At 50.2% G+C, this 13,473-nt stretch overlaps 1 protein-coding gene across 1 annotated transcript; it reads left to right on the top strand.

The window, feature by feature from the left end:
• Positions 1-398: 398 nt before the first annotated feature.
• SLC22A17 (solute carrier family 22 member 17) lies at positions 399-6,627 on the top strand. Its single transcript, XM_006144523.3, has 9 exons — positions 399-782; positions 875-978; positions 3,808-3,962; positions 4,541-4,706; positions 4,906-5,051; positions 5,188-5,293; positions 5,438-5,655; positions 5,954-6,065; positions 6,212-6,627. The coding sequence occupies exons 1-9, from the start codon at positions 516-518 to the stop codon at positions 6,498-6,500; spliced, it is 1,563 nt and encodes a 520-aa protein (XP_006144585.1). The 5' UTR covers positions 399-515; the 3' UTR covers positions 6,501-6,627.
• The last annotated feature ends 6,846 nt before the right edge of the window (positions 6,628-13,473 follow it).

Genomic DNA, 13,473 nt, shown 5'->3' with positions numbered 1-13,473 from the left:
CCGTTGGCTGCCTTCCTCGTCCTTGCTGCCGCCCCGTCCCCTCCCCTTGCCCTGCGGCTTTCCCCGCTTCCCCTCCTCCTGCCACCCCCACCTCCACCCCACAGCAGGTCGGGACCCTCGGAGATGCGGTGCCCACGGAGCAGCTGCAGGGTGACCGTTGGCTGCCTTCCTCGTCCTTGCTGCCGCCCCGTCCCCTCCCCTTGCCCTGCGGCTTTCCCCGCTTCCCCTCCTCCTGCCACCCCCACCTCCACCCCACAGCAGGTCGGGACCCTCGGAGATGCGGTGCCCACGGAGCAGCTGCAGGGTGAGCGGGAGCGCGAGCGGGAGGGGGAGGGCGACGCGGGCGGCGACGGACTGGGCAGCAGCCTGTCGCCGGCCGTGGCGCCACGGCCCCGGCCGTGCCGCCAGGCCCCCTCAGCTTTGAGGCGCTACTCGCCCAGGTGGGGGCGCTGGGCGGCGGCCAGCAACTGCAGCTCGGCCTCTGCTGTCTACCCGTGCTCTTCGTGGCGCTGGGTATGGCCTCGGACCCCATCTTCACGCTGGCGCCCCCACTGCATTGCCACTATGGGGGCTTCCCGCCCAATGCCTCTGGCTGGGAGCAGCCCCCCAATGCCAGCGGCGTCAGCGTCGCCAGCACAGCCCTAGCAGCCAGTGCCGCCAGCCGCGTCGCCACCAGTACGGACCCCTCGTGCAGCGGCTTCGCCCCGCCGGACTTCAACCATTGCCTCAAGGACTGGGACTATAACGGCCTGCCAGTGCTCACCACCAACGCCATTGGCCAGGTGAGGCCGCCCCGCCCCCCGGGGGTCTGGGGGCGGGCTGGAGGCGGCGCGGGCGGGGCCTCACTTCTGCTGCACCCTTCTCACTTCCCCAGTGGGATCTGGTGTGTGACCTGGGCTGGCAGGTGATCCTGGAACAGATCCTCTTCATCTTGGGCTTTGCCTCCGGCTACCTGTTCCTGGGATACCCTGCAGACAGGTGAGGGCTGTTGTGGGGCAGGGCCCGTAGAGAGGAGGGGGTGCTAGGATAGCCAGCCCAAGCAGCAGGCGTCTGCAGGAGGTTGAAGACCATTTGCTGGACTCTGAGGTCTTCTCTGGATATGTTGTCTTCAATGATCAGTCTCCACTTCAGTCCCCATCAAGAAATACTCTTTCCTTACCTCTTCTGCACAAGGGAATAACCCCCACCTCCGTGAACTATTAGCCTCATTCCCACTGATCAGTAGCCCCATAGCAACAGAAAAGATAAAGGTCTCATCCCCGCTGACCAAAAATCTGTCTCCATAGATCAAAAGTCTATCTGTCCCGATTGTCCTGTTCCCCTTACCACCTCCCTTACCGTCTTCAAGCACTAATAGACTCATCCCTGTTGACTAAGAGCCTACATAGACTGTTAGCTGCATCTCAGTGACCTCATTCCTAAAGATCGGTATGTTAATTCCTAAATACCAGCAGCCCATTCCCACTGACCAATAGTGCAACTTTATAAATTATCCCATTTCTGACCAGTGGCCCTCCCCCACAAGTCAACAACTATCTCCAAAGATGAGATACCCTCATCCCCAATAACCCATAGTCCCGTGCCTGCCACTAAATGACTCCACTCCACCTTCTTGGATCAGTAGCCTAACCCTCCTGGATTTGCGACCTCTATGGCATTCCTCAGAAATTAATAATCTTATCCTCATGGATCCTCAGGTATCTCAGATTCACTAAGACCAAAATTCCCATTCCATTATTCAGTGGTCTCATCTCCAAAGATCAACAGCCCATCCTCACCAACCAATAATTCTCCGCCCAGATCAAAATTCCCATCTCCTTTGATTCTGGACACCATCACTACTGACCAGGTGCTCAACTCCACCGGCCATCCCCATGATTTATTAGACTCATCCCCACCGATCTACAATGCCCTCTCAAGGGATTAATAGCTTGACTTCCACGGATCAAAGGCATCCCAACATTCAATGGTCCAGTTTCTTAAAATTAATACCCATTCTTGGGCCAGCAAGTGGTGTGGTGGTGAAGGGTGCTGGACTGACCATGGTTTGAGTCCTGGACCTGGGGGCTTGCTCTCTCTCTCTCCCTCCCTCCCTCTCAACTATCTCCAAAGATGAGATACCCTCATCCCCAATAACCCATAGTCCCGTGCCTGCCACTAAATGACTCCACTCCACCTTCTTGGATCAGTAGCCTAACCCTCCTGGATTTGCGACCTCTATGGCATTCCTCAGAAATTAATAATCTTATCCTCATGGATCCTCAGGTATCTCAGATTCACTAAGACCAAAATTCCCATTCCATTATTCAGTGGTCTCATCTCCAAAGATCAACAGCCCATCCTCACCAACCAATAATTCTCCGCCCAGATCAAAATTCCCATCTCCTTTGATTCTGGACACCATCACTACTGACCAGGTGCTCAACTCCACCGGCCATCCCCATGATTTATTAGACTCATCCCCACCGATCTACAATGCCCTCTCAAGGGATTAATAGCTTGACTTCCACGGATCAAAGGCATCCCAACATTCAATGGTCCAGTTTCTTAAAATTAATACCCATTCTTGGGCCAGCAAGTGGTGTGGTGGTGAAGGGTGCTGGACTGACCATGGTTTGAGTCCTGGACCTGGGGGCTTGCTCTCTCTCTCTCCCTCCCTCCCTCTCTGGTCAAATTAAAAATAAATAAATGCATAATAAATTTTTAAAAAAATAATATCCATTCTCTTTTCCCAGTAGTCCTCCAGCTAATAGCCCATCCCCATGCATTATAGCCTCATTTCCACAAACCAATAGCCTCATTCCTAGGGAAAATGCCCCATTCACAAAGACTAATAAGATAGTCTCCCAAAACCAGTATCCTTACCCACATTAACTGTTAAGCCCGTCATCATAACCCAACCCATTGGGTCAGTAACCTCATTCCAGAAGATCAGGATGACCTTTCCAATGACCAGAGGCCCTCGATCTTCATCTCTCCGAATCAGTGGCCTTATCACCCAAAATCAATAGCCCAGCTACCACAGATCAGTTGTCCTACCCTCACTAACTCATGGGCAGTTACCATCGTCACTGACCAAGAGTCTTATCTCCTCTGGTATGTGATGCAATCCTTACTGATTATTGCTATGGATTATTGCTACTGACCAATAGCCCCATCCACATTGACTAAGATCCTCACTCCATGAGTCAATGGCTTTATCCCCAAAGATCAACTTTCTAATATCCAAAGATCAGTAATCCCAACCTCACTGATCAATAGTCCTACTCCATCGATTAATAGACCTAGACCCATTCCCATGGACCAACAACTCTACCTCCTAGCCAGTGGCCAGTCACCACGGACCCTCCATATGTATTAAAACACCCATATCCCAGCTCCATGGAACAATGGCCTCATCTGTAAAAATCAGTCAGTCCCATGCTCTGTCTTTACTAGTACTATCCCTATGGACAAAAAGCCAATGGTCTCACATCTACAGATGATTAGCTCCAACTCCATGTATCAATGACCCCCATCTCTAACCGGTCTGACAAGACAAACTCTATCCCTACTGGTCAATAGTTTCTGTCTCTAAGTATCATTGGTCCCAAATCCCCTAACCAGTATTTTATCCCCTCTGATGGGTGGTCTAGCCAGACATTACCCAACAATGGTCTCCATCTCTTCCCATCTTCTCTAGCCTCAGTCCAACTCTTACACCCAGAACTGCATTCTCACACCTCTAGGTTTGAAGGAGGCAGCTGGGCCCACCCACAGCTCCTTCCCCAGGGAGCCTGGGTGACCAGAAGCTCTTACACTTTTTAGGTTTGGCCGTCGTGGGATTGTGCTGCTGACCTTGGGGCTGGTGGGCCCCTGCGGAGTAGGAGGGGCTGCTGCTGGCTCCTCCACAGGCGTCATGGCCCTCCGCTTCCTCCTGGGCTTTCTGCTTGCTGGTGTTGACCTCGGTGTCTACCTGATGCGTAAGTGACACCTGCCCAGAGGTCCTTCCCTTGGGTCTCCTGTCTGTCTGCATCCCCAGGCCATTCCTGCCACCTAGGGTCTCTTCAATACCTTCTTCAGGCCCAAATTTTAGCTACCCAGAATTTCAGCCATCTCTCTGCTCAGGCCTTTGAAGGATACAGGGGTCCAGCTTCTCTGCACACCTTTCTCCCCTCCCCCATGATCTAAAGCCTTCCTTGGCCTGGACTTAACCTCAGGAAATAGCATCTTATTTAAAAAAGTGAAATCCTAAATAGCTGTGTGACCTTGGACAAAGGTTGACATGAAGGTCAAATAAGAGGTCCGATGGGAACAGGGCCTGTAAACTGGGAATGCTACACACCCACCAGAGACTGACCCTAGACTCTTCCCAAATTTGAGTGGAAGAAGAGAGAGGATTCAACCACCTCTCTACTCCTTGCCACCCAGAGTCTAGTCTGTGGGAGGCGATGGCTGCAGCCTCCACTCAGGGTCTGACCTCACTCTCTGTCCTCCTCCCTCCCTCTCTCCTCTTCTCTCTCATGCCTTCTTCCTCCCTCTGCCCCTGCTGTATCTCCAGGCCTGGAGCTGTGCGACCCAACCCAGAGGCTTCGGGTGGCCCTGGCAGGGGAGTTGGTGGGGGTGGGAGGGCACTTCCTGTTCCTGGGCCTGGCCCTTGTCTCTAAGGACTGGCGATTTCTGCAGCGAATGATCACCGCTCCCTGCATCCTCTTCCTGTTTTATGGGTCAGTATTGCCCTTTGCCTGTCATCGGGTCATTCCCATGTCTATGTCCAGCGTAGCTCTAGCCCAGAGACCCCTTCTCTTTTCCAATGGCCCCTGCTTTCGGGGTGCCTTAGCCCCAGTTCCTCAGAGATGGGAATTTCCCATCTCTGGATCAGGAGAGGAGAGACTTCATGGTGTACCCCACCCACCCTGCCTCCAGCTGGCCTGGTCTGTTTCTGGAGTCTGCACGGTGGCTGATCGTGAAGCGGCAGATCGAGGAGGCACAGTCAGTGCTGAGGATCCTGGCTGAACGGAACCGGCCGCATGGGCAGATGCTGGGAGAAGAGGCCCAGGAGGCCCTGCAGGGTGAGAGGCAGGGTCCCTCGGAGTGACGCCTCTCATGTACACATGCATGTTGTAGCTGTGCCACCTTCACCACCCACATGGGAGGATCCTGGCTTCTCGGCTGTTTCTTCTAACAGCGCCTCTCTCTCTCCCAAAGACCTGGAGAACACCTGCCCTCTCCCTGCAACATCCTCCTTTTCCTTCGCGTCCCTCCTCAACTACCGCAACATCTGGAAAAATCTGCTTATCCTGGGCTTTACCAAGTGAGCCTGGGCTAGGCCAGCTGCTGGGATGGACGTTGGCTGGGGGTTGGAAGGCCCAAGGCCCCCTGCTGAGGACAGCCAGGGTGGCAGAGCCTGTGGAACGGGATCCAGATGCCGTTCTTTGTACCCTAACCCTTCTCACAGCTTCATTGCCCATGCCATTCGCCACTGCTACCAGCCTGTGGGAGGAGGAGGGAGCCCATCAGACTTCTACCTGTGTTCTCTGCTGGCCAGCGGCACGGCAGCCCTAGCCTGCGTCTTCCTGGGAGTCACTGTGGACCGATTTGGCCGCCGGGGCATCCTGCTGCTGTCGATGACCCTCACTGGCATTGCGTCCCTGGTCCTGCTGGGCTTGTGGGATTGTGAGCATCTGCCCTTCCCCACAGTATGGGCTCAACAAGGACACCCCAACCGAGGTGCCTCAGATAGGTTCAGCCCTGCTCCTGGCACAGGCCTCCCAAGACAAGACCAGACCCTACGAGGAGCTTCCACGAACCTCCACATGGCCTCACAACCCAGTCTGTCCTCCCAGTCACTTAGTAAATGCCCAGAGCCCACCAGCTAGAGCCACAGGGCCAGAGAGCCAAGGGGGTGATCCTGGGGACTAGGCCAGACGTGATCTCCCCACCTCCATTCACACCACCCCTTTTGGTCCTCCAGATCTGAACGAGGCTGCCATCACCACCTTCTCTGTCCTTGGGCTCTTCTCCTCCCAAGCTGCTGCCATCCTTAGCACCCTCCTCGCAGCGGAAGTCATCCCTACCACCGTCCGGTGAGACCAGGGTGCCACCAGGGGAAGGGCCAGGCCACTTGGCCTCTGGCTAAGGATAGGGCCTGAGGGATGAAGAGGGGAAGGCTACTGAAGGACGCTGGGTGAGGCCACAGCTGCAGGCTGAAGGCCTCCTCCATCTCTCCCAGGGGCCGTGGCCTAGGTCTGATCATGGCCCTGGGGGCCCTAGGGGGGCTGAGTGGGCCAGCTCAGCGCCTCCACATGGGCCACGGAGCCTTCCTGCAGCATGTGGTGCTGGCGGCCTGTGCCCTCCTCTGCATCCTCAGCATCATGCTTCTGCCAGAGACCAAGCGCAAGCTCCTGCCCGAGGTGCTCCGGGATGGGGAGCTGTGCCGCCGGCCCTCCTTGCTGCGGCAGCCACCTCCTAACCGCTGTGACCACGTCCCGCTGCTTGCCACCCCCAACCCTGCCCTCTGAGTGGCCTCTGCACATCCTGGCGGGAGGCTGACCCACACAGAAAGGTGGCGTAGGGCCCTGGCAAGGAGACTGGGAAGTGAGGAAGGCAGGGCTGCTGAGAAGGCTCAGAGGCACCTCACGCCAGCCGCTGAGGAGAGCTCAGAGGGCTGTCCCCACCCCACCTCCTCCCTGCTGCTTCATCTTCACTTCCTCCACAAGAGTTAGGGGACAGGGAGAGAGCTCCACACTGTAACCGCTGGTCTGGGCTCATCCCGAAGACATCCTCCCATTTCTTGCTCTATCATTCTGTTTCAATAAAGACATTTTGAATAAATGAGCATATCAGAGCCTGGACTTCCCTCCCTTCTGTTGTCCTTCCCTTGGGGGAAGGTTTCTCTCTGTGGACTCAAGCCAGTGACAATCTCCTTTCCCCTCCCTGTACGCTGCCAGCCAGTGTGAACCTGCAAACACCTGTCACCAGTTACTGACGGCCTGCTGCGTTGCCAGGACTGGGCTAAGCGCTTTGTGCACCTGGCGCCATGTAACCCTTCCAGCATTGCAGGGTGGGTGTTTGGATTCATTTGGGTTTTGCTGTTGCAAACAATAAAATTGACCCTAATGGACTCAAACCAAAAGGGAACTTATTAGGTGTGGTGGAGCAGTCATGGGGGGTGGAGGGAACCTCACAGAACTAGACATAGAAGGGCAAGATCCGAGAGGTCTCCTGGTCCAGGGTGCAGAAGCTGGCAACATTTTCGTCAGGGCTTCCAGGTGAATGTACTCCAGTGGGACTCAAGTCTCGGTCACCCCACTGAAGAGCCATCTCATCTTTTTTCCTCCCTTGGGGTAAAAGGGTAGAGTCTCTCAGCACTCCTGGGAGGTGCCAAAAGGAGACTATGGCTTCTACCTCAGTGTCAGTGCCCACCTCTTACTCTAGCCCTGGCCCAAATCTAACCTCCCACCTCCTTTAAAGGTTGCGATGAGGATTAAGCGAGATATTGTAGTCTGGGCCAGCCAGTGGCTTGGTCGTTAAGGCAGCTGGACCCCATATGGCCAAATGCAATTCAAGTCTGGACCCACTAGTTTGAAAAACATGCTAGGCACGAGTGCATACATGCTCCAAATCCTGAGAGAATGGAGAAGGGATTGTGGCATGGCCATCCCCCACTCTGGGGGAGGTGCTTTCTCACTTTGTCTCTCTCATGCACATGCCCTACTGGGGGTGGGTGTATTCTAAGTGTCTTTTTTTTTTCTTTCTTTTTGGAGAGGTTTTTTTTACAAGGTGCATGTGCTCGCCAGAAAGACAAAGAGAGACAGAGAGACAGAAAGCAAGAAATCATCCTGGGCAGGATAGCCATGCCACAATCCCTTCTCCTCTATTCTCCTCTCAGGATCTTGGGCAAGCATGCACACGTGCCCTGCGTGAGTTTAAGCCACTGGATCCAGGACTTGAACTGTGGTCAACTACATGGGAGTCCAGCAACATAGTCATTACACCAACTGCTGGTTCCTGTAAATGTCTTTTAAACTACCCCACTAAGTGGTAACCTCAAGGACAGGAATTGTCTTATTCAAGTTTGAAACACCAATGTCTAGAGCTAGCCCTTGGCATGGCGATTGAGGTGGTTGGATTCCACCAGCAAGTTCCTTCCTGTGATTGATCTGCAGACTAGTAGCACCCTAGATACTTAGGACACAGGCCATCCTGCAAGGAGCTACCTTAAAAGCCACCCAATGCAGGAATATTGAGTAGGAGGAAGACAGGTCAGTAGTTTGGAGCACCAAGAAGCTGCTTCTTGAAGGAAGTGAGACATCACTCAGAGAGGCAGGACGTCTTTAGGCAAGAGCTAGGGAGACAGGCAAAGGCCTCAACAATACTCCCAGCTCTAGGAATATGGTATAGGGTGAACAATTCCTGGAGGAAGGAGGTGAGGTTTTCTTGACAAGAGTGGTTCAGGAATAGAGGAATTATTGGGGAAATGGAAGTCTTGAGACCAGCCCTTCAGAACAAGGAGGTCCATTCCCCACAGATTTCTGCCGTCCCAGTGTGCCTTTCTCCCTCCCTCCGCCATCCACGTCTGAGACCCAAAGCTCTGGGAACTAAAGCAGACTACTGGGCTAATAGTCGTGTTCCTGAAGAATTCATAAAGACCTTTCTCATGTAGCCTTCACAGCCCTCTGATAAAAATAGTGTTTTTGTTTTATTTATTTTTTTTATCATTGTTTTACTACTGAAGAAATAGAAGACGAGCAGAATTAAGGGGTTTGCCGTTAAGTGGTAAAGCCAGGGCTTAATCCTGGCTTGGGCCTTCTGGCTCTCTTCCGCTCCACTCCAGTCCCTTCACAGTTATTCATTCTGTAGAACAATGTTTGTGGGGTTTTATCTGAAAACACTTTTAGTTAAAAAAAAGCGTTGACATTTTAGCTTTGGATAGTCAATTATGAAATAAGAAATCATACTCATCACTATCTAACTCCAGAGATTCTGTAAGAACAAACAAAATGGCAGATAAGAAAGCTCTTGTCTTTTGAAGAGCCCACATAAAGCCAAGTAGTTGTTTATATACTAATGACACTGAGCCACTCTGTGAGGAGCAGTGTCAATGAACCCACTCGGCACAATCTCTGGAAAAGGGTCAGGGAAAGAAAGCAAAACAGTCAGAAATCTAGAGCAGAAGCTAGAGCAGCTCCCCCAGAGAGGCTTAGGGGGAAGGGGGAAAGATTCGGATTTCAACCCAGAGAGGTTAAGGTAAAGGAGATAGAAGCATGTAGGAAGCATCAATTCAGGGCAAGCAGATGGTGTAGCGGCTATGTTGCTGGACTCCCACAGGCTGACCACAGTTTGAGTCCTGGACCTGGTGGCTTGAAACTCACGCCAGGCATGTGTATGTGTGTGCCCAAGATCTTAGGAGAAGGGATCGCAGCGTGGCCATCCCCCTGGGGAGTGATTTCTCATTTTCTCTGTCTCTGTCTCTCTTTCCAGTGAGTACACATACCCTAAGGCACAAACCTCTAAAAAGAAGCATCAATTCATAGTCTAGGTGGAAATGATCAGTGCATGTAGCTGAAACAACTGGCATTTTATCAGTTGCTCTAAAACCCACCAACCACATGATCTCATTGGATCTTTATCAATAACCCCATGAAAATGGCTATTATTTATTAAACTTTTAAAGACAGAGAGACTGGGGCCAGCAGATGGCGGTGGTTAAGATGCTGACTCCCACATAGTCAACTGTGGTTCAAGTCCTGGACCTGGTGGCTTGAAATTTACACCAGGTATGCACGCATGCATGCCCAAAATCCCAGGAGAAGGGATTGCATTGTGTGGCCACCTCTCCATCAGGAGAGGGGTGGTTTCTCACTTTGTCTCTCATTGTCTTTCTCCAGTGAGTACCTATGCCCTATGACCAAAAAAAAAAAAAAAAAAAGATGGAAAGACCAAGGCTTGGATAGGTGAGTAATTTATTCTAGGTTCAGTGAACAGGAAGTAGTTGGGACAGACAGATCTTGAGAACTGAGAGCCTGGTATCTCTGCCAGGTAGGAAATATTTCTAAACACTGTGAGTCAAAGTATGACCTACCTTGTAACACTAAATTCAGAAGGTACCGTAGAAATTAAAGGATAGTTTTCAAACAGGTAAGAATAATGACTATTTTGGGGGCCGGCCGGAGGCATTGTGGTTAAAAGGGCTCTGGACTCCCACATGGCCGACCATGGTTCAAGTCCTAGACCTGGTGGCTTGCTTTCTCACTTTCCCTCTCTCTTTCTCTCTCTCTCACTCTGTCCCTTTCTGGTCAAATTAAAATAAATAAATAAATTGAGTTAAGTAAAATAAGTTTTTAAAAAAGAAGGACTACTTTTCTTGAAGAGATTGTACTGATTGAACATAGATATTAGGGTCAGCGCCGTAGCCTCCTGACTAGAGGAACCAGATCCCACATAGCTGACCACAGTTCAAATCTTGGCCCCAGTGGCTTGACAGATATACTAGTTGTGTGTGAGTGCATGCCAAAAATCCTGATGGGATAAGAAATAGAGGAGGAGGAATTGAAGTGTAACTGTCCCCACTGAGTGGTGATTTCTCCCTCAGTTTTTCTGGCAAGCACATACACTTTTTTTTTATTTTTTTAATTTTTTAAACTTTATTTATTTATTTTTATTTGACCAGAGAGAGAGTGAGAGAGAAAGCCACCTAAACCACCACGCCACCTGCTGGCCCCAAGCACACACTCTTTGGCAAATAAAAATAAGTTAATTAATTAAAAATTAAATAAATGTGGATTTTAGAAATGTTTTAGTTAGGGGGCCAGCAGGGGGTATGGCGGTTAGGGGCACTGGACTCCCACATGGCTGACCACAGTTCGAGTCCCAGACCTGGTGGCTTGCTTTCTCACTCTCTCTCTCTCTCTCTCTCATTCCATCACTCTCTGATCAAATTAAGATAAATAAATAAATAAAGTTAAATAGAATAATTTTTTTTTTAAAAAAAAGAAACGTTTTAGTTAAATTCGTGGCTAGGAGCCAATGGATTATTGAGGGAAAAAATAAAGGATATATATACACTACATTTGTAACTTTAAAAAGTTATGAGAAGGGGACCAGCAGGTGGCATGGTGGTTGAGGGCACTGGATTCCCAAATGGTCAACTGCGTTTCAAGACCTGGACCTGGCGGCTTGCTTTCTCACTTTCCCTCTCTCTCTCTCACTCTGTCCCTCTCTGGTGAAATTAAAATAAATGAATGAATAAATAGATAAAGTTAAATAAAAGTAATTCTAAAAAAAAAGTTATGAGAGGGATCAGCAGATGGCATAATAGTTATGTTGCTGGACCTTCCATGTAGTCGGCCGCAGTTTGAGTCCCGGACCCAGTGACTTAAACTCACACTGGGTGGGGGGAGGGGTGTGTGGGTGGGTGCCCAAAATCCCAAGGGGATAATGGAGAAGAAGGGATTGCAGCATGGTCAGTCCCCCTGGGGGGTGATTTCTCACTTTTTGTGTCTCTGTTTCTGTCTCTCTGGCAAGCACATGTGCCCTATAGCAAAAATCTCTCTCAAAAAAAAGAAGTTAATGCGAACTAGCCAGGTGGCATGGTAGTTAAGGTGGATGGATTCCACATAACCAACTGTGTGGTTCTAAGTCCCCAGCAGCTTGAAAAACATACCAGGTGCATGTGCATGTGTGCACAAAATCCTTAAAGAATGGAGAAGGGATTGCAGCACATTTGTCCCTTCTGGAGAGTGCTTTTTTCTCACTTTCCTTCTTTTCTTATCTCGCTGTTTCTCTGACAAGCACATGAGACATATGGTAATATATATATGTGTATATATATATATATATGTGTGTGTGTGTGTGTGTGTAGGCCAACTGGTGACATGTGTGGTTTGAGTCCTAAACCTGTTAGCTTGTAAAATAGATGCATGTTCCCAAATCCCAAAAGAATGAAGGAGAAAGGATTGTGGTGTGGCCATCCCCATGGAGGGTGCTTTTCACTTTCTCCTTCATTATCTCTGTATACGTGCCCTATAGTAAATGTTTAAAATATATATTTTTTTAAGTTTTGGGGTCAGCAGGTGACATGGTGGTTAAGGGCTTTGGACTCCCACATGGCTGACTGCAGTTCAAGTCCAGGACCTGGTAGCTTGCTTTCTCACTTTCCCTCTCTCTCTTCCTTTCTCACTCTGTCCCTCTCTGGTCAAATTTAAAAAAATAAATAGAGTTAAATAAAAATAATTATTTAAAAAAATTAAAGTTTGGGGACCAGTAGTTAGCATAATGGCTATGTTGCTGGACTCCCATGTAGTCGACCGCGGTTCACGTTCCGGACCTGGTGGCTTAAAACTCACTACGGGCACGTGTGCGTGCATGCCCAAGATCCCGAGAGGAGAATGGAAGAGAAGGGATTGCAGTGTGGCCATCCCCCCTGGGGGGTGATTTCTCGCTTTCTGTTGTTGGGAGTTGCCCCCCCCCTATAGCTAAAACCTCTCAAAAAAAAAAAAAAAGTTTTATGGGACCAGCAGGTGGCGTGGTTTGTTGAGGCATTGAACCCCCATGTGACCAAGCATGGTTCAGGTCCCAGTCCTGGCAGCTTCCTTTTTCACTTTCATTTCTTCTCCCTCTCTGTCTCTTTCTAGTGACTGCTCGTGCCCTATAACAAATAATAATAATAATTAATTAATAAAATGAAATAAACAATTCTTAGGGGGAAAAGCAAACGTTTGTTTGGTGACATAAAGGTCACTCTCCTGCCTTACCTTATCAGTCTAGCCTGGCTACTATAGCTTATTTGTTTTTAAATAATTGTTTATTTAATTTTATTAGTCATTATCATTATTCTTCATTTTGCTACAAGGTACACATGCTCGTAAGAGCAAAAGAGAGAGAGAAAGTGAGAAACCAAGCTGCCAGGTCTGGAACTTGAACCATGGTCAACTATGTGGGAATCCAGCACCTCAACCACCATGCCAACTGCTGACCCCGCATGTCCCTAGCTTTTACTGATTAGCTTTTACTGTCTCTGGTACAGCCTCAGGAAGGAGGGAAGGGGCACACGATATCCTCATTTGCAAGAGCTCAGTCTGGGTGAAGACTGAGAAAATAATTAAAATTCTATATGGCTAATGCAGAGAAATGTAAAAAGTGACATGGTAGCTTTAAGAAGGGAAGGTGCCGCAGTCCTTTTAGAGCTGTCCTTACTGGATGCTTAAAAGCAATAGAGGGAGGGACCAGTAGCTAGCATAATGGCTATGTTGCTGGATTCCCATGTAGTCTACTGTGGTTCGAGTCCTAGACCCGGTGGCTTAAACTCACTCCAGGCGTGTGTGTGTGCATGCCCAAGATCCCAAGAGGAGAATGGAGGATAAGGGATTGCAGGGTGGCCATCCCCTCTGGGGGGGGGGGTGATTTCTCACTTTCTGTCTCTCTGTCTTTCTGGCGAGTGCACGTGCCCTATAGCAACAACCTCTCCCCCCCTAATATTAATATATATATATA

The sequence above is a fragment of the Tupaia chinensis genome, unplaced genomic scaffold, assembly GCF_000334495.1.
Source record: "Tupaia chinensis unplaced genomic scaffold, TupChi_1.0 Scaffold000126_2, whole genome shotgun sequence".
NCBI classification, from domain to species: Eukaryota; Metazoa; Chordata; class Mammalia; order Scandentia; family Tupaiidae; genus Tupaia; species Tupaia belangeri.
This window is presented reverse-complemented; position numbering and strand designations above follow the sequence as displayed.